This window comes from Dicentrarchus labrax, unplaced genomic scaffold (assembly GCF_905237075.1).
Source record: "Dicentrarchus labrax unplaced genomic scaffold, dlabrax2021, whole genome shotgun sequence".
Classification (NCBI taxonomy): Eukaryota; Metazoa; Chordata; class Actinopteri; family Moronidae; genus Dicentrarchus; species Dicentrarchus labrax.
Window position 1 is genome coordinate 11,689,858 of NW_026136710.1, and position 24,126 is coordinate 11,713,983.

A 24,126-nucleotide genomic window follows, 5' to 3' on the forward strand; every position below is an offset into this window, starting at 1 on the left:
GCGTCTACAAGTCTGCAAGTTCCTTAAAACGCTTTTGTTTGACCTCAGCTGATGCAAGCTTTAAACACCTAATCAATCATAATGAGATCATTTTTGTATTACTTTATTTTCATACTGTTGTGATTATGATTATGCATATACAGATGATTATTCCTGATGTTTGTGCTTCTTTTTAGGTTGACTGAATGTTCTGCTGTACGTCTATATTTGTGCATTGTTAGATTCTGAAGAAGACAAGTTATAGGCCTATCATCAAATCCTGCTATAAAGAGTAAAATGTGCTCCTAAAGCTACCGTGTTAACCCAAAATCAGCCTTAGCAACATCTACGTGTTGCATTTTAATTTCTCTTTCAATATAATGAACAGTTCAGTTTGCCATGGAGATGTTTCTCTTGACATTCACTTTTTAGTTCAGAAAATGAGGCACAATTGAATAAAATAAGCAATTAATACCATTACAGTGTTTTAGGTGTTTTATATACATAAGTATGCCATAATCCATTTGGACATGTATAATCCTCCTCAGAAATATGTAAATGACAAAGGATTGTAATAGATCTCACTTGTCCAAACATGTTCCAGCCATTTCTAGTTCCTCAGATTTGAGAATGAGCAGACTGCAGAAAACTTTGCCCAAATGAAAACTGGACTTCTTTTTCTTTTAACCCACCATTTGTGGAGGAGGGAGGATCATGTTTTATTTTGCAGTTATTCCCACTGTCCTAATTTGTTATTGGAAAGTCAACCCCTCCTAATGAATGCATCTTTCTACCTGAACAATTAAATGTTATCATTGTAGGTGTTAGCTGATCGTGTTAGCTGCCTCAGGGCTTTTGCTCCTTGTTTGATTCTCAGCCTAAGCCTTGTTTTTCTGACATAGCAGAGCAAACAATAAATAGTTTTACAAAACCGGAGTTGACAAGCAATTATTGACAATATTTGAACCTCAAATTATTGCAACACGTGTCATTTTCATACATTGTGCAAAAGTGGTGGATATTGGTAGACAGATAATTGCGGCAGATATCTACGTATTACTAAATACAAAGCATGCTACTCAGGTGCTACAAGTTTTTACCACATAGCACAAGTAAGGCTAAAATCATTCAGAACTTTTTAATTGGGAAAGGTGACCAAACAAAGCCAGCATTGTTAAGAGGCATCCTACTGCATACAAAGCTTAACCAACCACCTGTGTCCACTCGCAACACTTTTTTTGGTAAGCAGTACTAAACAGATGCTTTTTGGACAAGCTGTTGTTGTTGCTAAGCAACTACTGAAACCCCCATCTGAAGCATGACACTCTTTTGCTAAAAGAATTATTTTCAAGTAATACAGTTTGTCCTTTCAATTTCAAACAAGAAAAATACGCTGCTGTGAAGACTGGTGCCTACTGGACCTGTGGCTTTTCATGGTGTTCAGGTATACAGCTGTGGTTGATAATTAATTCTGTGATTTACGTTAGTTTGTTCTAAGAACTTGCACTAAGTTATTTATAATGCTACCACGAAGCAGTTGTTCTGTTGTGCCTTTTCACGTTTTGTTGTCTTTAATGCAAATATAGAGATAGAGATACTGACTCCATACATAGATACTGACCTGAACAATTAAATTAGTTTATCTTTGCCTGGGAAAATGTGGTTTATAGTGTGCAAAGCTGCTGGGTTTTAAAGTATCAACAAAGGCATTACAAATTTTAGAAATCCACACAAAGTAACCACACTAACTATTTGTGGCATTATTTCTGAGAGCCGCAAAGATATAATCCTTGGCCTTGCTCTTAAGTGACAGAACAACTGATAGAAGGGGGGTGTTGGAACTGTAACCTTGTATCTGTTATCTGTGTGGTGAGCTTTAAAGAAATTAAAAACAAATAACAAACAAGGGTACAAATGATTTACTTCTTTTTCTTGATACATTCAGAATATATTCAAAAGTTAAAGCACAATAGCAGCGTTTCTGCATATTTTAGCCCATTTAGTACAAATCAGTGCATACTTTACATTGCTGCTGATAATTTTTCAAAGCTTGCTTTAGAATTTTTTACAGTTTTTTAAAATCCTCACACTGTTATCATTGCATGGTAATACAGCTGAAAGTGCAAATTAGATTGAGATGTCTGCACTGCATTAAAATGCAACAATAACATAACTGGCAAAAATAAAAACAGCTATAATCACTATGATAGTTGACTTATTTCAAGCAGGTTTTAAAGTCTCCAAAGGTTAATTTTCATACCATATGGAAATGAACTGAAATGGAAAACAGGTACAAAAATGTACAGCACTAGGTCATGTTTTTCGAAAGTCAACTGCAATATGAAGCGAAAAGTCATTTGCAGTAATTAACTAAAACATGTAAATAACTGGGATGCCAACATAAATCCGCCCCATGATCACTCAAAGCATATTACTATATTCAAACAACAGGTTATGTCTATGAACATTACAGTGAAATGGTAAGGCTGTCTTGTTACTATAGTTACAAAGCCATGGTTCTAAGAAAAACCTTATAATAAATTATCCCTTGCATACTTTGCTTTGATTGCAGTGTTGAATATTGTGCAAAATGTCACCAGAAACTACTTCAAGTACTTACTACATGTTATACACAAGCTGTAAAAAAAAAAAAAACTAGAAAGTAAACATTAAAATCCCGTAGGCTACTGTACATTGATTATGGGGGCAGAAGCCAGAGTGTTGATTCATTTATAGAGATTTAGTTGAAGAGAGAAACTTGCACTGAGAATTTAAGATTCAATTTCTTCACTGTTTTCTAACGGAGGGAGCAGTGTCTTAGATTGTTCTGTCATCAAATATTCAAATATTTTGTTTGGCTAAATGAAGCATCCGCCAGGTTGTGGTGCCGTCTGAGGTATTCTTCCTATTGACCATTTTATTTAAATGGAATGGGGACATAAAACAGTGCAAAGGAACAAAACCGGCAACTGAGTGATATCATCCCTCTGTGTAGATGCAGGAGACCTGGCTTGTGCAGTGGTCCACGACACTGAAGAAATCCTCTCCATGCAAATCTTGTTTAGGAGCCACATTCTTAATGTCTGCTCGGCTGTGGACATCAAATCCTACAGATGCACACACACACACACACACACACACACACACACACACACACACACACACTCATATATATGGATATACACAGATGCATGTATGCGAAAGTTGTGAAATCTGATGGCAATAAAGTGCTCATCCTAGAGCAATTTTGGTTAGACTGTATTTTCATTACCTGTAATGCAGGAAAGAGCTGTTTGTGAGTTGGCAACCCCATTGGGATTATTGACTGCTGGAGGGAGGCTGTCACCAAAGGCATCATCTTGCATCAGGTGACTCGAGCTGGTCTGTGCTGTGATCCCACCATATTGTGGAGGAGAATATAGCATCTTCATCTGCCCTGGGAGCTCTATGGGGTAAATGAGAGAGCCATTTATATTTATTGTAAAGAACAACTCTATAGCTTCTCTCCTTAATTTATACATTCCAGTAAAACAACAGCATTAGGCCTCATGAATGTAACAAATTGTGCCTTTCTGTCTTTTCAAACCCTGTCTTTATCTCAGCAGTTAAAACTAAAACATGTGTTTCTGAACACCATGTCAACATCATTGTGGCTGTCAACTCCGAGGGGAAAAGAAGTGATATCTATTTAAAGGTACATAGAGTGGAGCTACCTGATTCTGTCTAACTAGAAAAATCACCAGCTGCCTGCTACATATCATAAAGATATAGAGCACAGATTAATGTGCATGTGAGAAAATCTGTTCAAATAGGTTGTCAAGCCTTAGACATTTGCTAATAGGCTGTTCAGATGTGAAACTTGCGTCTATTTGAAAAACCCCAAGAATACACTGTAAACCTCTGGGTACCTGGATTTTTAACTGCTAGATCAGGAGGCTGGCTGGGGTGCTTCAGATCTCGGTTGTTCTGCAGGGACATCCCATTGGGAGGATGCTGGAGGCAGGTGGAAGAGCAAGGCCCACACTGGTCCACGGGGAAGAGCTGGTGAGGGGAAGGATCAACAAACCTGAAATATTTCAGACTGAAGTAAATACTCTGCTTGTGGAATTAAGAAAAATAACAATATATATATTTTTATTATTAAATAAAATCCCCCACAATCATTACTTATTTGTATTCTGTGAACCATGCAGAAAACATTCATACAATCATACATATACAGTAATGATTTCCAAAACAATAGCAATGCAATTTTCTTTTGAGAGGAGTTGATATTTCAAATATAAAATGGTTTCTAAATATTTCTTGCATATAAAAAATTATTACCCACTGAATGGAAGCAAGGATTACTTTATATTCTGTAAGCTTTCCGTGCTGAAATGCAATTCAGTGCAAATGCATACATTCTACAGGTATTACAGGTGTTGTATATGATTCAATGTATAAGTAATACACAATATTTGTATGAAGCTGTGTGTAATGACATCAACCTATGTTTAAAAAAAAAAACACCATTAAATGCTGCCAATCTCTGTTTTTAAACCACTTACCGGAGATGTCCAATGCTAAAGAAATCAAAAACATCCAAGGTCACAGACTGCATCATCCTCTGACCAGCCTTAAATTTAAATTTTTTGCGAACTTGAATAAACAACTGCATTTGTCCTATTCCATATATTCCCCCGTCTGACACAAAGGCACAATAATCAGTTAGCCTGCAAATAAAGCATTAATCCATCCATCATGAGGTAATGACAAGGTGACAATTTCACACATTATGCGTAAATCTGATGTAGAATTCAGCAAGCCTCGGTTCCACAACCATTTGCATGAGAAACTGTCATTGTGTTTCTCAGGGTTTTCTCAGGCAACTGTCATATATGATTGTCTTTAGGCAATCTTGTACTCACTTGATGAGATGGACAACATGACACATAAAATAACCACTTAAAAGAATGCAGAAAGCTCTCTCTCTTTCAGTTGAAACTTTTCCATCTCTGCTTCATCCAGGTAATGAGGAAAGAATTACTGCCTCCCTTCCTGGCTTCCTGCACAGCTGATTTAACCCCTAATTTTCTGCATGGCATAATTCTGGTTCAACAATGGAGAAATGCAATGCACTCCATGTTGTTTGTCTTCTGCTGCAAATTTAAACAGAATTTAAAAGCATATGTATAATATTGCTATTTACAATAAAATATAGAATTTCTGCACAATACTGAAGAAATACGCCATCTCAGGTGTTTCAGTTACCGAGTTCACGACCGCAAGATTGATTCTCTGTGCTTGGCAAATTATATAACCGGCAAAAGAAGCATTCTAAAGGGCACTTTATGATGTATTACAGTCTCTACTCTATACACTTATAGCCTGTACTACACAAGCTCATTCAAAGCATTTTCCACAATCTTTCCATAGTCTCTACAATTTGTTCCTTTGTCACTCTTTTCTATAGATAGTGGATCAAGACTGCTTCTTCTGTCTTTAGTGTAATCAGCTAAAAAAAAAGGAAGACTTGTTAAATTCACTGAAACATTTGTTTTCTCTCAGCCTGGATTGTATTGCAGTAAATCATTACTTTCATTTTTACACCTCTGTTGCTAATTGTTATAGAAAATCAATGGCATTTTGTTTAGATTCATCTAACTCATTAATATATACAGAGGATTAAACTAGTAAATTTAAATATTGTTCAGTGGCCATGGTAGCGGACACCCCTGCTGGTTTGGCCAAGAAACACGTTTGCAAGCCAGAGTTTGCTGACAGTGTACAGGGACTGAATGGGAACTCAAAAGGAATCCAAGAAAAGTGTACAGAAAATGGCAGCAAGGATTTTACAATCGATTTAACATCTAAAAAAGTAATTACAACGTCTCTCTTCTCCCACTGGACCTTAAATGGTATTTTTTAGATTTTATGATTCACTTATTGAATTCCTTAGCCGCTCTTGTCGGTGGCTATAGCATCCACTAATACCAGCGGTTGAGACCAATGAGGCAAGGCGAGGTCTGCTTTCACAGGCCAATTGTCTACCCGGAATCCTGCAGTGAATGCTTTGGCCTACCGCTGATATGAGAACAATCAAAGCCAGTGAGGAGCCATGAGCATCTGGCTGCTCAGAGCGACAGAAATACTTTATCACATGCTTTGAAGTGTATAGATGAAGGGATGTTTTCCTATGGATTGACCAGGGAAATGTATTGCTGGTCATCTCCAACCTGTAAAGCCTTTTCCCAGCCGCAGCACACACACTCACAACAAACCCCCCACCCCCCCTAAAAACAATAATAAAAAAACAACTGTTTAGGCTCTTTTATCAGGGTACAAAATAGTGCTTTCTTTTGATCTGATTATTGTAATTATGAGCTTATAGACTTGAAGCCATGACAACCATGTTTAAGTTCATTGTTTCAGATCATCAAAAGGGAGAAAAAAAGACTTATTTAAATCAGTCATGGTTAAACTGTGCCAATGGGAAGACAAAATGAAAAGAAAATACCAGTTGGCTTGCTGGGAAAAACTAACTGCTCCAACTGTTGACTCTTATGTTGCTGCACATGGTTATATTTCACAGTATTTCAAAAAGATTAACATGAAGACGTTTTTATTTTACGTATGAATTGATATTAGCAGGCTCAACACAGTATAAATTTAAATTTTTTTAGTAAAAATTTTGGAATTCCCGTCACATTAAGTATATATATGTATACAAGAATATATATGAATAATAACATAATTTAAATATATATTTTTTTATTATTTCATATAATTTCAAATAGAAAGAACTAACACAATAACACAAAAATCCTCAGTACCTGTAATCATCTTGTAAGGAGCACAACAGAGCCAGGTGAGGATTGCCGGAGGAGTCTTGTCCCTGTGGAGCAGCTGAGGAACAGGGATGACAGACACTTCAGGGCTGTCCACCAAAGCCTCAATCTAATGCATAAACCTAATATGTGCACATGGTTGCAGGGGGATTCTTAAGTATTATCAGTTTTCATATCAAACATTTGAATGCAAAGAGGGAAGGCTTCGACATACCAGAGTATGACTCATGAGACGCACCAGGGAAAGAGTTCAAGTTGTTGTCTATCCTTGCCAGAGGAGAAAGGCAAGGCTGCAGAGGGTGGATGGTTAAACAGTCTGTCAGAGTGTCCTGGGTCACACCATCAGTGGACTTCAACTAGAGAAATGACATACATAAACATAAACAGTGATGAATAGCAAAAGATGAGATTCTGGTAGAATTTTCATTTAATCATTGCATTATATTAGTGGTAATACAGAGATAGTGTTATCTACAATATTATTTTATGTTACTCATGTAATGAGCATCTTCTGCCTTTTTGTGTTGTTGTTCTACACTCTATAGTTCTGTTATGTGGATGTGGACTAAATATCTTTATTCAGATATGACTAAAAACCTCTTGAGTCTTACACATCTGATTTTATAATCATGCTTCATCTGTGTCACCTTGAGCACTTCTTGTTTTCAACTGTTGAGGAAAAAGATAAATAGATCTGAACATGGACATAAAAATCTCTTTTTATAACCTGTAGCCAAGAATTAATCTCTGACAAATTAATCAAAAAACAATCTTAAATCAATTCAAAAGGAATCTGGAAAACTGAGAAAACTTGGACTTGGCTAATGACAATACAAACTACTATACACAGAGGTATCTAATCAGTGTGAATATATATATTGACTATAACAGAATAAATACTAGACATACATAATGAATGAAACACTGGGTTTACTATGATGAAAATCTGAAGGATTATAGCTTTTTAGTTTGCTTCCATCAGAGTTATTTGCAGACAAGAATGTGGAGACAAGAAACAGCAAATGGATGCGTATGAGGGTTGTTATATGTATATAAGTTAGATTTTGCATTGGTCTTGGTAAGAAACTAATATAACATTTATCAGTCAAATGACAATTACATTAAACATTTATTTGCATTTTAGATGAAAGAAGTTGTGCATGTGGGAGACTTTGTAAAATGTCACTTTTTTTAGTAACTACCCACATTCTTTGTCTGTATCTATGGTGACATCACCCTCAGTAAGAGGTAAAGAGTATAATTCTCTATCAAACACGCAAAAATCTTAACAGCACTGCAGTGCAATAATGTGAAACAATGGAGTCGGCTTAAGTGAAAAATAAAGCAGGAAAATATGACAAAAACATAACTATGTGTATTTTTTTGTGTGACCTAGCTCTGAAGAGTAGCACATAAGTGGCTGTCTAAACTGACTGATTTTCATCCGACTGCATACAAACCTAGATGTAAGTTTCACATTTTCTTTTAAGCTGTAGAACTTAACTTGACAGAGTGGGATGGAGAGCACATCGTACATTATCAGTGCCGTCAGTTAATTAGGACAAATGAAAGCACAATGACATGTGAAATGTGTTAGCTTTTTTTTCCCCCTTCATGGTTGTAATGTTGAGGAAGTGATGCTGCCTATTTGCAATCACCACTAATGAGATCTGGTCAAGGTGGCAAGTTATTTATAACTGCAAAATCTCAAGCCAGCTTTTACAAATCCAGTATATTTTGTCGGTCAGTAAACTTTACACGTTCATTGAGTTGTGCGCTTGGTTTGTCAGTAAAATACATTCTCAGTAGTATTTGTTCTCAAAGAGAAAACAAACTGCTAAAAGCTGTGAATTGTGTTGCACAGCATGCACAGCAGTATATACCTTCTTCCGTAACTGTCGTTCTCTTGTAGAGTGGGATTTCACGTGTTTCCTCAAGGAGCTGGGATCAGTATAACGCTTTGCACAGCCAGGCACCTGGCACGTATATGGCTTCTGTACAACCACAGACATAGGGAAAAATGATAAGACTCCACATAGAAGCAAAGACAGAAAGACACACAAGCTTCGAAATACCATCCATAATTGCACGTATCACTACAAGGCTGCCACTCACTGTTTCCAGGTGTGTACGCTGGTGTTTAGCTCTGTCACTTGAGTTGCTGAAGGCCTTGTGACATCCTGGGTGCTGACACAGATAGGGTTTCTCCCCCGTGTGGCTACGCAGGTGGATCTTCAGATTTTCTAGCCGAGAGAAAGCCTTCTTGCAGCCTTCAAACTGTAATCGCATATAAACAGAATAGTAGTCAAACCCATCATGTAACCACAGATTAGCATTTTCTACTACCTGCATTTAAAACAGGCCTAGGGGCCACTAATTTGAAGTCCTTTATGTTTTTGGCTGTTGGCTCCATCCAGTGTAATATTCAATGTAATCTCTACAAGTTTAGAAGACACTGACCTCAGTGTGTGGGAGGGAGTCGAAGAGGAAATATAGAAAACCCTTTGAATGTAAAAATGATTTAGTCTCAGCTGACTCTCAATATACCCTAACTGCTCTATGCTACAGTAGTTTCATGGTTGACAGGCAAGCATCTATAAAGCAGCAAAGCCCTAAGCGGGGTAAATATTTGGGAGAGACAGTTGCATTTTAGTTTAATGGTAAGATTATGTTCTCTAGGGACAACTGGAACTCCTGGCTATTATCTGTAGTGAGCAAGCTTTATCAGTTGTCTTCATATGTTTGATTATTATACAACCGCAGTGCATTATTACTACACTGCATTTATTTTGTGAATTTACTTGATGATAAAATTGACTGTGACTTTGTATTTGTCAGCACACTTTTAGATGTTGATGTTAAGATGTAATTATTGGACTTTACTAACTTAGTTGGACTCACTGTGAGGAACATATATCTACTTCACAGATCTACACTAGTAATTCAACATAGCCTAATGAGTTTGATACTTTATTTGCTGAGCAATATGTATCATATTCAGTTTTTGAGATCCGTCCCTTAACTGCAGATAATCCTGAAAATAACATACCCAGAATGAAATGGTTACTGCTCTCTGCTCTTTTCTGACAGGTAACTCTTAGGTGTTTACTATCAATAAATGAGAACTAGTCTAAATAATACTTAGCCAAATATACAGAGGCACAAATGTGGTGTGTTTTTTTTCTGTTCTGTTTTGTAGTTTGCACTTCAGTTACAAAATAAGGAACTGTTGTCACAGTGATATTGGGATCTTTAAATAGTTTACACAGATAGAATCATGATGCTTTTTGCTTTCAAATGATGTAGACTTTGTCTGTAAGTTTGTAAGGGTTTAATTGCAGGCATCACAAAAGGTACTAACCCCCCACCCACCCAGGCTGCTGTTTGTTAAGGGGTTTTATTTGCAACACTCTTGCAAAGTCTGTTTAACATTTCAAAAGAATTAAAACAATGTTAAACTCTCCCACTGTTTCAAATACATTTGAATTGTTTATACCTATTATACTAATATAATATTATAAGTAAAACACTTCTGATAGTTGTGTGTTGCACCAGCAGGGGTCAGTGTTTATAAACACATCACTGTATTTTTGTTTTGAATCCTTCATCTTGCATCACCTTGACAGCAGTCTGTGGCTATCAATTAGAGAAAAAGTAAAGTCACTTCTAGTAGTAGTAGTAGTCCAGAATATTCTCTATAAACCAACAAAACAGCTCTTTTTTGCTGTATCATGCGACCACGGTGACTTCACTGCTAAAATATGTGAATCATCAAAGCTTATCTTTTGTAAGGCCAGGCCTTTACTCTCCCTCTTCCTGTTCATGGGGGTTTGGAATGTCTTTACTAAGCCTTATGGAGAAAACACACAGACCATGTCCAAATTTGTTATTTTTCCTCTAAAGCTAGATTCCTCACATACTGATACCTTACAGTCATCACTGCCAAACACAAATTAAAAATGATTTTTTTCTTCCCTGTAATAGTTAACTAATAACATTCCCCTGGATAGAAATACTTGCCATCACTACAAAGCTATTTCCTGACAATATATATTCCCAAAAGTCCATTCAGTTACTGCAGTTGAACTTGAAAATAAAAATTCTTCTTTAAGTCACTTTTAGCCAAACTTACTTATTTAATATTATAACCAATTTTTTTGAATGTTTAATGGATGGTGGTTGTATTCTGGAAATATTATAAAAGCATAAGGTATTGATCAGTGCTGAATGTGAAGAATTCTTAACATTTTGGCAAAGCAAACAGACAAAATTAGAAACTGAACAAAACAACAGAGTAGCACAAAATGAGAATTGCTTCTCATAACCTCTTCCCACGCACTTCACTCAGGCACTCTTTCCCATTCTATTTCATTACAGTAAATGCTCCTTTATTGGAGGATGCACAATCCTAAATATAGTTTAAATAAAATAATTAACAACAGACCCCTAAGCTAGACTGCCACAAGAAAAAACAGCACAGCCAGAGATAAATAGTCTCTCGCAACCAAAGTGAACGGACAAGTGAGAACCAGCATAAAGCTAAAATACTGCCAAGACTCCAAGACTAGCCAGAGGCGGGAAACTGTGTAACTCTCTCTCTCTGTGTTTCATGAAGCTCTCATAAAGCGCAGAGGGCTTTTTAGTTTGTCGCGAGGGACGTTTGGGCTGAAAAGAAAGCAGCATGGCTCCTCAGTGTAGATCAGTGTTACAGCCAGCTTCTGACAGGTCCTGGCAGGTACTCATGCCCTGGCTGAACAATGACAGCTGCAGTCTGTGCCAGCAGAGTCTGTCCAGTGCCCAGTCTCACTCTGAGGTCAATTCACTCTGGACTTACTCTTCCCTGTTTCACCAGTGATATTTCTACCCTTTTGCTCTTTTTGTTTCACCTGTTTCCTTATACTGTATATTTTTAGCTTCTGTGTTAAGAAAAAACCTTATGAACTATCCACATATTTAAAACAATATATGTGACAAACTGTCACTAATTGGTATCATACCTACATTTTAGAGGACATTATGGGACCTTGGGATGTTAAGCATTTTGGATCAATAGATGGCTGCAATATGCTGTAGCTAATAGGGAATTATTGTATTATTGTAATTTCTTACTATTCAAATTAGACTAAATAATTACAAATCTCCAGGCTAGGATTCATAATTTTTTATCAGCAACTAAATTTTTTTGGTTTACATTTATAAGGTTTCAGTGGAAGAAAATTATTTGTTAACTAATGCAATAATATACAATATAATTTGAAAATGTATTCCAGTATTAAAGCATAATTTCCTGGTGCCAAAATCAAGTTAGTTCCCTCCAAACAATTGTCAAGGATGACGCTTAAAATGTTGTCGAACCTGAAATGTTATTAGGCCCGCCTTCAGTGGTATTAGTGAGGATGGAATTACAAGCTGCTACAAGTGTTGGGAAATTGAGTGGATTAACAAGGAACTATGTTTTTTTTATTTTCACTCTATGCAAATGCACAGATTGATCACAGCATGGATACTGAGAGAACGTAGATGAAGTACATTTTGGCCAACTTTGACAATAATTTATGCTAACTGGCGGTAATTATTGTTTTACAAAAACATTCAGTATATTTTGAGTCAGGTAAAAATAACCATAAAATTAAAAACACAGTCAGAATAACTGAAATTGATTTAGTGGTAGTAGAAAACCTGGCAGCCAAAATGTACAAGCTAATAATTCCAAAGAGCCAAGCCATTTCTCCCCTACCTGAGGAGCAATTAGCCTAATGGTAATAGCACAAAATGAAATACAAAATCGTCCAAAAATCATAATTAATGTGCTCTTTTACAATGACAGTAGAATTCTCTTGTTTGGGTTTCAAACTCTGCTTTTAAAACTGCATATATTTAAGTCACAGTGACAGATGCAAATAGACTGGTGAGTCAAGGATATGCTAACAAACTGTTCACTGTTCAATCATCATTAAACAGATTGTCAAATGACAGGTACAAGCCTGGGCCTGCCCTATATGTTCACTGTGTAACAAGAGCTACCTCATTGTTCTGCACGCTGGCTTGCACTTCATTTATCACGCTTCAGTTGATTCACCTGAGAATAATTTAGTTAGCTTTCTCTAAATATTAAAGTATTTTTAGCTCTTCTAACTGTTCTGTGATTTTCATATGTAGAATTTATTTTGCTTACTGTTCAACCTCAGAGGGAGTAGAAGTGATCACATGCGCAGACTCATGCTCAGGACTATGATAATGTTTATGTAAAGAGAAAAAAAGCCTACACTTTTGACATAATGTTTAGACCTTGACCTAAAGAAAATCCATACAGATTTAAAATGTTATTAAAATTTAAAAGGCACAGGCTTTGCCATGATAAGTGTTGCCTTTTTCTCTCTTTATTCAAAGTTAGCCTGTACTACTGTAAAACAAACCGCAAGTGGCACTTCATATTGGTTCGGTTTTTGGAAATGGGTTGTGACCATGAATACTTTCTTCATTATTGAATAATTACATGGAACATAGACCCATCCAATGATTGCAGCCCCATGGCAACAGTGTGCTTCAACTAATAAGTGAGTATTTTGGTACAAAAGGTCGACTGCAGGTATGCATGTTGTTAATAATTGACTTGTTAAAAGCAGTGACATGAAGCATGTTTGGCCAGTGGTTTGTCAATTACTCATCAACGTCTCAAGAATTTCCCAGTGGGAGTGAGAAGAAGACAAAGGAGAGAGTTAGGAGTGGAGTACAATCCATACATAATTTTTAGCATGCTAGCAGCATGGCTCTATGGATGGCTGCAGGTTGGTAGGTCGGTCCACCACTTTGGTCCAGACTGAAATATCTAAACTATTAGATAAGTTGCCATGCAATTTAGCACATACATTTATAGTCCCCACAGGATGAATACCATCAATTTCTGTGGCCCTATGACTTCTCCTCTTGCACCAGTGAGTTGACATTTTTGGCTTTTTGGAGGTCAAGGTTTTCAATTCATCCTGTGAAATATCTCAACATCGACTAGATGGTTTGGTACAGAATTTGGCACAGATAGCCATGCAACCCAGACAATTCATCCTCTTGACTTTGGTAATCCCCTGACTTTTCTTGAAGCATCAACAGCAGGTTTATATTTTTGCCTTTTAGTGATATATCTCAATGGCTATTAGATGGATTGTTGTTACATTTGGTAGAGACATCCATGGCTCCCTCCAGATGAATTGTAATTACTTTGGTGATCCCCTCATATATCATATAGCACCAAAACTTTTGATTATAACCAAATACCGCTGTAAGCCTCATTTCTAATTCGTGTTGGTGCTAATTAGCAAATTAAAGCAGGCAAACACACTTCATAAACATTAAACCTATATTTTCGCATTGGCTGTTGTCAGCATGTTAGCATGCTGACAAAAGCTTTTGGCCTAGTCTTGTTTCTATATTCTAGACTCGCATTTCATTTAAAACAAATAACCAAACTAAAGAGGCATCATTAAATTGCAACACATCTAAAAGAACTATCAATCAGGCCACACAAAGCTACTAGTTCATCAATAATCAGTCCCATGGATAAATGCCAACTCTTTGGCCACAATGATGCAGACCTGTAGAGAGCCAGACTACAGGGCATCACCTTCCCAGAACGATGGCCAAGTTTGTCAGACGGTGGCCTGGCAAACCCCCTGCTGCTGACAGGCCCAGTAGCTTCTAGAGAGCCATGGTGCCATGCCAGATCTAAAGTGCTAGGCATCTTTTGTGCTGATTTAATAACTACATAATTGAGTTAACTCCCATGTCAATTATCACAGAACTCCGCTAATTACCCCATGGCTAAAGTTAAGAGGAGAGAGAGACCATATTTTTGATCTAAACCTTGGCCATAAACACAGAGCACATGAAGGCATTTGTCCTAAAAAGGCTTTTTTCCCTGCAGCCTGAGGCTTGAAAGCCTTCAAATAGATACTGTGGCATTGAAGGGAACACTGAGTATTGAACTCGGTGAGCCCCTGACATTCATCATGTTCCTGCTTTGACTGCATTAACTCAGCCTTCTCACAAATAAGTAAAGCAATATGCATCTGATTCAGGTTGAGCTGTGCTATCAGTGTATTGTTAGGAGGAAAGAAGGCATACAGAATCTTCTGTGTGAAAATAAAGCATAGACTTCAGTTGCATGAGAAGACACACAGCTGTGGTCTGCATGGTGTACCGTGCACTTGTTGGGTTTCTCTCCTGAATGGACCCTCATGTGGATCAGAAGCTTGTATCGGGCATTGAAGGGTTTGAAGTTGCGTGTACAGCCCACCCAGTAGCATGTGAAATCCTCAGCCTTCCGCTGGTCCACATGTAACTTTTCTATGTGTCTTACCAGTTCCTCCTTTTGCTCATAGACTGCACTACAGTTTAACCACCTACAGCAGTGGGACCCATAGTCCTCCAGCTCTCCTTCTTCTTCCTCCAGCATTGGGACCTGGGGTAAAAAGCTCACTCCATGCCTGGGAGGAACCGTAGGAGCCTGTGCGAGAGGGTCCTGAGAAGGGGGTTTTATTTTACAGTGACGTCTAGTGAGGTGGATGTGCTGGTGTGAGTGGTAGGGTGGTGGAGGCCCCTGTGGAGTAGCAGCTTCTTGGATAGTGGTCAACAGGGCTGGCTGTAACAATAGATGTGGCAGCAGGTTGTTGGTAGTTTGGCTACAGCTCTCTGAAGTCGTCTCCAGTGCCCCTCCTTCCTCTGGGAGGCACTGCTGCTCCACCACCATGTTAGCCATCTGGCTCTCCAGACCCCCTCCCTCTTCAAGCAACTGCATACGTCCACACTCTGTCTGCGGGGCAAGAGCCTGCGCAGAGCCTGGCATGCTGTAGGGATGACCCTGGGGGATGGAGCAGCCTCTCACACCCAGGAAGTGACCATAACCTTCAGACTGGACAGGTGAGAGTGTGGGGTGAGGGGAGCTGCGGGAACCATTGATATAAGCCACAAGTGAGGTAGGTGAAGTGCGTATGATGGAGTTGAAATCAATACCAATGACATCCGACAAAGGCGACATGGAGAGAGCTCTCTTCTTAGCACGAGACTGTCTAGGGCTTCCACCATCACCTGCAAAGAGGTACGAGGGCAGGGAGGCTGAGGTGCTAGTGCCACCTGATACGGTCGTGCCGGACATGGCTGTGCCAGGGGAAAGGCTGAGCTGCATACCTCCCTCGCTGGCTTGGGTGGAGCACTGCGGTAGACCAAGTGGAGGAAGCACACGGTAGCCATATGGCCAGTCCTGTCTGCCACTAAACACTGACTGTGTTTCAAACAGACTTAAGGTAGTGGATGCCAGGGATTCTCTGGACAGTAAGGATCTGAAACAGATTGTTGTTATTCACTTTAGTATCACTCTTCAGATTTAGTGCACTCATCATAACATACTGTTATTGATATTGCCCACCTGGCATCAGTGTGGGGAATGTGCACACTATGTGGATGTGTTGGAGGATGTGGTGCTGATGGCCCTGCAGTATACTGTTGGCCTGTGACAACAGTTATGGGACTACTGGTCACTGTTAGGTTAGCAGCAGCAGGCAGACCAAATACTTCCATTGTAGGCCCAGGCACGGAGCAACCTGCTGGACACAAGCCCACAATTCAATAAACAACATAACCATAAGGGAGATAATTTATTAAGGTTACAGCATAACAGCATTTTTTCCACATTCAAAAAATATCCACAGAACACATGAAAGTGCTGTCAGAAAAAAAATAACAAATGCAAATCAACATGCAAAACATTTAGTCTGCTTTAAAGGGACAGTTCACCCCAAAACCAAAACCACGTATTTTTGTACTTGTAGTGCTATTTATCCATCTTGGTGTGAGTTAAAGAGTTTTTGAGATATCGGCTGCAGAGATGTCCGCACTGTCTCGAATATAATGGAACTAGATGGCACCCGGCTTGTGGTGCTCAAAGCACCAAAACTCACACTCAACAGCAATGTCTCTTTCCAGAAATTATGACTCAAAATAATCCACAGACCTTGGTGCCAGCACTTTCAGAAACTATTTTCTGTCTACGTCTCACTGCACAAAAATGCACACTTCCCCCTGCACAGTAATCTAATTGGCTGGTGTAGCTTAGTAGAAAGAAAATAGTTCCTATATGAAACTGCTCAAAGGTCTGCAGATTAACCAGATCATAATTTCTGGAAAGAGACACTTTTCAAATGTTTTTCTTTGGCGCTTGGAGCACCACCAGCCGAGTGCAAGTTCCATTATATTCAAGAGAAGGCAGACATTTCTATGTCCGATATATCCAAATTTTGGGAACTTACACCAAAACAATCCAGATGGACAAATAGCACTACAGGGAAGAAGAACAATTTGTATATTTGATTTTGGGGTGAACCTTCCCTTTAACTAAGGTTTATACAGTATACTGTGGAATTTCCCTCACCAACCTGAGCAGGCAAGAGACACTTTTTGCTCTGTTAATCACTAATGAGCTTTTCACCTCCTTCCACTTTTTCTCTGTAGAAAATTTAAGGACAGGTTTTATGCTTGGTTAATTATCAATATATAAGAACAAGACGTCTAGCAAGAGGACTGTGAGGTTGTGAAGATCATGTTAAGAATAAGTGAAGTATGAAGATGGTAATCATTTCAGTGGAAAATGATATAACGTCACTCTGTCAGACTTGTTATTTTATGGGATGTGTGCCCAGTCAGTCTATCAGTTAAAATAGACAGAGTTTGTTTTGAGCTAGGGGTCAGATCCTGAATACCACAGCACTAAGATACTGTTCAGGAGAATACACTTAAAAGTTAGTAACACACATTTATTTGATTAGATATTTTTATCCTTTGTTTTTACCTTTGAAGCTGTTGTTAGAGGAGCAGGCTCCTGTCTGTATGGTAGTTGTCACTGTTGTGGTTGGAGGATGATGCACTTGCTGGTGTGGGGATGCAGTCGAAATGTTTAGATGCTTCCCATTGGTCAACACCTGTCTGCGGAGACTCAAGGTTGGCAGGACAACATGGCTTTCGCTCTGTTTCCCGGAAGCAAAGGAGTGGAAGGCCCCTCTTTTCACTTTTTCCATGCCCGTGGAGGGACTGAGATTGGCCCGTTGAGGGGAGGGCATGGGCATCCTGATGGATTTGGACTGGTGTCCTCTGATCATGCTCAGTGATGGGGACACACTGCAAGGAGACACCAGGAGCTGACAACCTTTTCCAGTCATGGCTGCGGCAGATTCATTAGACGTTCTTGAGAAAGTTGATTTAAATAGCTGCAGATGGTAAAACTTGATTTACACAGGATATGATAAACCCCTGCTCATACCTAGGGAATAAAAAACAACAAAACATAAAAGATAAAGTCCAAATAAATAGAATATTAAAATATGAGATTAAAACATCACATATAATATACAATCCACAGTCTTTGTACTTTGAACCTAAACTAGAAAACCACTCAACCACAACCAACTGAGCCCCATGTATTTTTAGACTGTATTTTAACGAGATTTTTCAGGTTTACTAATATAAATAAACAATTATTATCCAATTTACTACCATACGAAAATTATATTTCATTAAAATGTCAAAATGATGACTGAGAGTTAACACGTTCTGTTGTATCATCATATTCATAAACATGCTCAAAGCCAGCTACTTTTAAAGTTCAGGTTTAGGTAAGTATAAGTGCTTTCACCGTATCCCATATAAACAGCAGCAGCTCTGATGAATCTCTTCGGAATTCAATCTAAAACAGTATCCTCAAACCGTCATAAATATGACCTTTTTCAAGTTTTTCCGTCTCACTGTCTGTGCCGCCTTTACTCACCTGTTGTCGTCGCCAACACTTTTCCCAAAGTGACATGTCAGCATGAGGGGCTCCTTCAGTCTGCCGAGCTATGAACGTAATCTGGATAAAACCAGCAGATCAGCTGCCGTGTTTCTCTGAGAGTTTGTGATGTGTGTGCACTGAGCAGAGAAGTCAAGCCTCTGAAGAATCTTTCAGTTTGAACCGCAGCGTCCCGCCTCACTCCTCTGTTTCCAGGAACTTCTCTTTTACCCCATCTGCCCTTGACACAGCTTTGTGTGAACGACGTCATTTTAAACTGAGTGGACCTCAGCAGTGAATAAGTAAAGATTTTTTTTTTTGGTTTACGGGTCCCCTGACACAGCCCACACTGCGCTGGCGCACACGCGTGTGCGCGGAGACGGTCTTTAGGTGAGCAATCATGCCATAAAGAATAAGCTATGTATTTCTTGCTCAGTTGCATATTTAATATTAGTCAAAACTATTGTTAATTCAAGTTTATGGAAAGGAAAACTTTATTTCATGTTCACTTAAAATAGCCTACAGTTTTAAAAGGTTCGCACTCTTGCAGGAATTCAATAAGTCACATTTTTAAGATGGCTTCAGGCTATCATTTGTAACTGAAGTATTGAAAACATTGTTAAAAACAACTTATCTCTGGTGGTAACTGGTTAACGAGTTTTGGGTATAAAATTTTGCATAGGCCTATAGCTGCATACAGATAGCCACAAGGTATCCTTAAAGGCTAAGAAGGGAGTGAATGAGCGTCAGCCTCTGGCCTTATACACAGGCCTAGCAGTTACATGTCCATTGTTCTTTGCTGTAAGATATTTGTTTTTCTTCTAATTAAAACTGAGATTGTAAACATCTTTAAAATGCTGTTCTAAAAAGGAAAGAAAATGATATCAAGATTATCATTTCAGCACATAACATAGGCTACTTGGCCAAATTCAATATGGAAGGCACACTTTCATTACTCTTTTGTCTTTCTGACAGCCCCACAGCCATGACATGACAAGTTTGCTTGATACAGTTTTCTTCTGTATATAATTCTTTATGCCTCTGAGAATTCCCACCACCTCATAATTTGAACTTTGCTTGTGACTTTGTGTTGGACGAATCTGCTACCTACTGTGTTCCTCACTAACGCTATCCTCCTTTTCCTGCTCCCAGCTCAGACACCATTGTTTGGCACTTTTCTCCTGGCCACTGGAGTATTTGCTCTGTAGATCCTGCTCCAGGTTGCCATGGAAACCAGCATGTTTATAGGAGGAAGGGATGGTGGCTGTTCTTTGGGAACATACATCGAAGCGGATCTCTACTCCACAATTTATCATAATGATGAACTTACAGCTGACTGACAGACAGCATCCACTAAATGAAAATACATGTGTGTAAACAGACTGTGCTGACTGGTGTGTCTTGAGGGGTTGGAGGACTAATTGTGGTCTGCAGTCAGACATAATGACTGCTGAGAATTTGCATTGATCAGAATGGTGCATTGTTGCTGCATATCGTTCAGTGACTTCATTGGCTTATGGGCTTTTCACTGTATTATCCAAATGAGGATGCTTTGCCTGTCACTGTTATCTATAAAATATACCTGTGAGATTATTACCTAAATGAAAACTTTTATTTTTGCTACAGGGAAATTACTGATTATGAATTACTGTGCTCATTAGATGATTGAGATTGATCACTTGAGATTTCAGATAAAATAAATTATGGTTTTGAATTTAAAGTAGTAGTGACCTCTGGTGGGATAACATTAAATTACTCTGCTCCCAGCCTGTGAAAGCAATTTATTGGGCCTACATTCATGCAGTATTTCAGCTTCAGTTCATCACAATATTACTTTCATATTCCTGATCTGATGTCTATAAAAACATTTTTAAAACACTAAAAGGAGGGAACAGTGATGTACTGCAGAACAGAAGTCTTTTCTAATCTCCCTTTTTCTTCTTGTGTGAAGTGTTCCCTCTTTAGCCAGCAGGGGATACTATTAGTACACCAGTGGGGTGGTTCTCAGCACCATACATTTACAGATACAGAAAAAATAATAAGAAAAAAGAAATGTAAAGATGTAAGAAAGGACAAATGTGATGCTTGTGAAGGTCACCAAGATAAGACTGCCCCTTGTTCACATGATTACATAAAATACTCTACATCTTTCAGGGATCCACCGGCCCCACTGTGATTTGGCCTCTTCTTCCCTCGACTAAGTGAGTCATGGTGCGTTTCCAAATGTCAGAGTATAACAGGATGGTAAAACATCTAAGCTTGAGGCAGAACAACAATGCAGATGTAGCTGCTTGCTCTTCTTCTCAACAACAAAAACTGACACTTGGATCGGTGCTTTCATGGATATGCTCATACTGGATAACATTTACAGTTTAAAACACTCTCGGTCAAACTGGAACATGTCACTTAACTTTTCTCTAGTAGTCCATGGACTCCTCTGCATTCTCAAAACAGAAGCGCTGAATGTTTTAAGGAAAGTATTTGAGGAGAGAAAGTGGACAAATAGGTGCAACAAAGTGGTAAAAATAAGACTTAAAGAACTAGATGAGATATAAGTGTTGACCATTTGTGAAAAGCTCCATTTGTCGCAGAATTAATGCTCTAATAGACTCTCCACCACTTACAGAATCCATTTCCCCCACTCTTGATGACAGCATCAGCACTCCTGGAAGTAGCAAAGCATTCATTCTGGTGTCAAGATGAGAAACCATGGGTGATTTCTCTTTAGGTTATATTACAATAGTCACTTAAGGTAATGCACACCCCAGTGGACCTGTGATTAATTAATCTGCTTTTGATTTGCTAATGACAGTTCAAGTCAAATACAAGGTTAGTGAAGGCTGAGTCAATCCTTTTAACTGCAGCTGCAGAGAGGACTCTGGTGAGTGTAGGAGATATCAATTTATTGGTATCATCCCTCATTATAACGGCTGCTATTAGCCTGCGGCACCTCACATACTTACTCACGGCATATTAATAGACAAATACAGCGTTACACACACTCATATCCGAGATTGCATTAAAAGTCTCTCATAAACATTAAAATCACTCATGTTGTTTGTAGCCAATAGTGTTAAATTAATGTTTTGTAAGACATCTAAAGTAAAAAAGAAAAGATAAATAGAGATGCAGCACCATCCACTGTACATGACATACAGTAGGGGAAAAGACCAATTCATCCATCTCCTTCTGCTCCACAACTGTCAGTACCTACATTCAGATGAAGATGAGTGTGAGAGAGATGGGCTTCTGAGTGTCTTCCATCTCCATCTGTCAATCTTAGTTGACTTCTCTAACAACCTTTACAGAGAAGTGATATCTGATGGAAAAAAAGGAAAAGGACAGCAGAGAACACAGGCGCCCATGTCTCCTCCAGCAGACTCTGTCTTTTTCCTCCTCCCTGCTGTGTTTCTGAACAGGATGACTCTAATAAAAGATTGCTGACACAACAGTCCCTGTGTTTAGAACCGCCGTTAGGCCATGGGCTTGTTTTTAATTTGAGTGCACGTTCGGGGGTGAAGCCTAAGGATGTGGGTGCTGTAAGCTCCCTCTTTCCTTTTTGGGTATTATTATTACTGCGGCTCTGGAATCGCATCTAGGACGATGAGGCCTGAGCGCTGGAGCATAATCACAGGACTCTGAGTATGCCAAATCAACAGAAACATTTCCCAAGACTTCAATATAAACACAAAGGGAGAAAAGAAGCTTGGACAACAAAAGATGCAGATCAAGAGTGAAAAGGAGTTTAATTTAAGTAACTGAAATCCAATTAAATCTGGGTTACTCAACCATAACATGATGTGGCTCAATGACAAAGCGTAAGGCAACAACAATGACCCAACTTGATATAATGCTTTCAGAGTAGAGCTTTTATCTGCATGTTGGACATGTGCACACAAGACCTTGGATGTTTCACATGGTCACATAAGAACTGACCTTATTGATGATGATCTCAGAATGTGAAATTAAAGAAAATAGGTTTAAAATAAATAGCTTTCAATACTGTAGCTACTTCTTTTGCAACGTTGCTGTTTAAATTAATACAAAAAGTTCAGGATGTATGACACATCTCATATTTGTGCTTGAAAATGAAAACATAGATTAACATATTTATTGTATTGCATTTGCTCTTGAATGTGCTTCATGCTTCACTATGACATTCTTTTTATATTTTGTTAAATAGTGTGTGAGTGTAGACTTAAGTTTAACTTAACTCATATGGCTCAGGGTGAAAATCCTCCACAACTGCAGTTATCATAGTTAAGTGGCACATGCTTGTGGGGTGTGTGTGAGTACTTTGATAGCAGTGGTACAGCTTTAGGAGGCCTGTTTGAATTTCTTGGTGCCAGCACTCTGGTGAGGGCTGACAGGGCACGTAAGACAACCTAGAAGGTCCAGACATAGGAGGGTGTGTCATTAAACCCCTGCCTGGAGCCCCCTGGTCAGATCCTCCCAACATCCGTCTTCATTAAAAAGGTTGCTCTCTGAGCAGATGGTCATTAAGAGCACCCCCCCTCTTTAGTCCCGGCACCCTCTATGCACTAGGACACTACCTAGAGGACACCCATCATCCCTCAGGAACCCCAAACCTCATAGAAGAAGAAGAAGTGGTGCCTGACACGGCCACCTCGTAATGATCACTCTGGGGTCTTCATAAATCTCTTTATGAAATCTTTCAAAATAAGAACATTGAAGTATGGAGATGGCACACGTAGCAGTATAATCAATGTGTCAAACCCCATGGCACAAGATAGAGGTGGTCAGAGAGACACAAATGACACGAAAAAGTGAGTAATATCATCAGTGCTTTCCTGCTCTGTTTCCTTTTCCAGTTAAGCGTTTTTGTCCCTGTGTCTATTGTGTGACTGGCATATCAATGTTGTTTGAGACTGCACTGTTGTTCAGACAGGTATGGCAGGGGACATGTGAGGACATGGCCAGATTTTCAGGGAAAGCTGGGGTTCATAAACACAGGATTTGACACTGAGGTCCTGTTGCTCCACTGCAGCCACCCTTTGCCAGTGGTGGAATGTAACTAAATACATGTACTCAAGTACAAATTCAAGGTGCTTAGGTCTACTCTACTGCATCTTTAAAGCATATATTGTACTTTTTACTCCACTACATTTTTCTGACAGCTTTCCCTAATTGTTACTTTTCAGATTATAGTTTTCTATACCCTTCATGTAAATAAAAACCTTGTACCTCTAGACTTTGTGATTTTGAAATTGAATTTTTCCTGATAAACTGAAGGATTCAGTGTTACTCTGGGTCAAGAAAATTCTCCTACTTCTTACCTAGGATTAGCTGGAAAATGCATTGTCACAATGCAGGAAATAGGGTCGTTTTTCTGTGCTCATGAAGAGTTCTCTCAGAAAAGCAATATTATAAACATATGATGATCTTACAGAAGTGAAATGCAACATACACATTAATGCAACAGTAATATTATCCCAAAAACATCATTTATAATAGTAAGAGACTTCTAAAAGCCTTCATGTTCTTAAT

At 38.7% G+C, this 24,126-nt stretch overlaps 1 protein-coding gene and 1 long non-coding RNA gene across 8 annotated transcripts; one reads left to right on the plus strand and one right to left on the minus strand.

The window, feature by feature from the left end:
- Window positions 1-1,883: 1,883 nt before the first annotated feature.
- glis3 (GLIS family zinc finger 3) lies at window positions 1,884-18,754 on the minus strand. Of its 7 annotated transcripts, none has more exons than XM_051412777.1 (11): window positions 18,619-18,754; window positions 17,647-18,114; window positions 16,228-16,402; window positions 15,004-16,141; window positions 8,925-9,086; window positions 8,693-8,803; window positions 7,024-7,165; window positions 6,795-6,867; window positions 3,888-4,045; window positions 3,251-3,424; window positions 1,884-3,086 (listed from the first exon to the last, which is right to left on the minus strand). In XM_051412777.1, exons 2-11 carry the CDS (start codon window positions 18,011-18,013, stop codon window positions 2,959-2,961), a joined length of 2,628 nt encoding a protein of 875 aa, XP_051268737.1. In that variant the 5' UTR covers window positions 18,014-18,114; window positions 18,619-18,754; the 3' UTR covers window positions 1,884-2,958. The 7 variants fall into 7 exon arrangements, with proteins under 7 accessions (XP_051268737.1, XP_051268738.1, XP_051268735.1 ...); XM_051412778.1 differs by having other exon boundaries at window positions 7,048-7,165; window positions 16,228-16,405; XM_051412775.1 differs by having other exon boundaries at window positions 16,228-16,405.
- A 112-nt stretch (window positions 18,755-18,866) lies between these two features.
- Window positions 18,867-20,384, plus strand: LOC127370600 (uncharacterized). The gene is made up of 2 exons (XR_007886248.1): window positions 18,867-19,008; window positions 19,771-20,384. It is a non-coding gene; the product is annotated as an uncharacterized LOC127370600 (long non-coding RNA).
- Window positions 20,385-24,126: the final 3,742 nt, after the last annotated feature.

Bases quoted from the DNA above. Each gene is read 5' to 3' on its own strand.
- glis3 (XM_051412775.1), bottom strand. From the start codon at position 18,013: ATGACTGGAAAAGGTTGTCAGCTCCTGGTGTCTCCTTGCAGTGTGTCC. The intron at 8,804-8,924 runs GTGAGTGGCAGC...GTGGTTGTACAG, and splicing joins AGCGTACACACCTGGAAACA to AAGCCATATACGTGCCAGGT. The intron at 4,046-6,794 runs GTACTGAGGATT...GAAATATTTCAG, and splicing joins TCCTTACAAGATGATTACAG to GTTTGTTGATCCTTCCCCTC.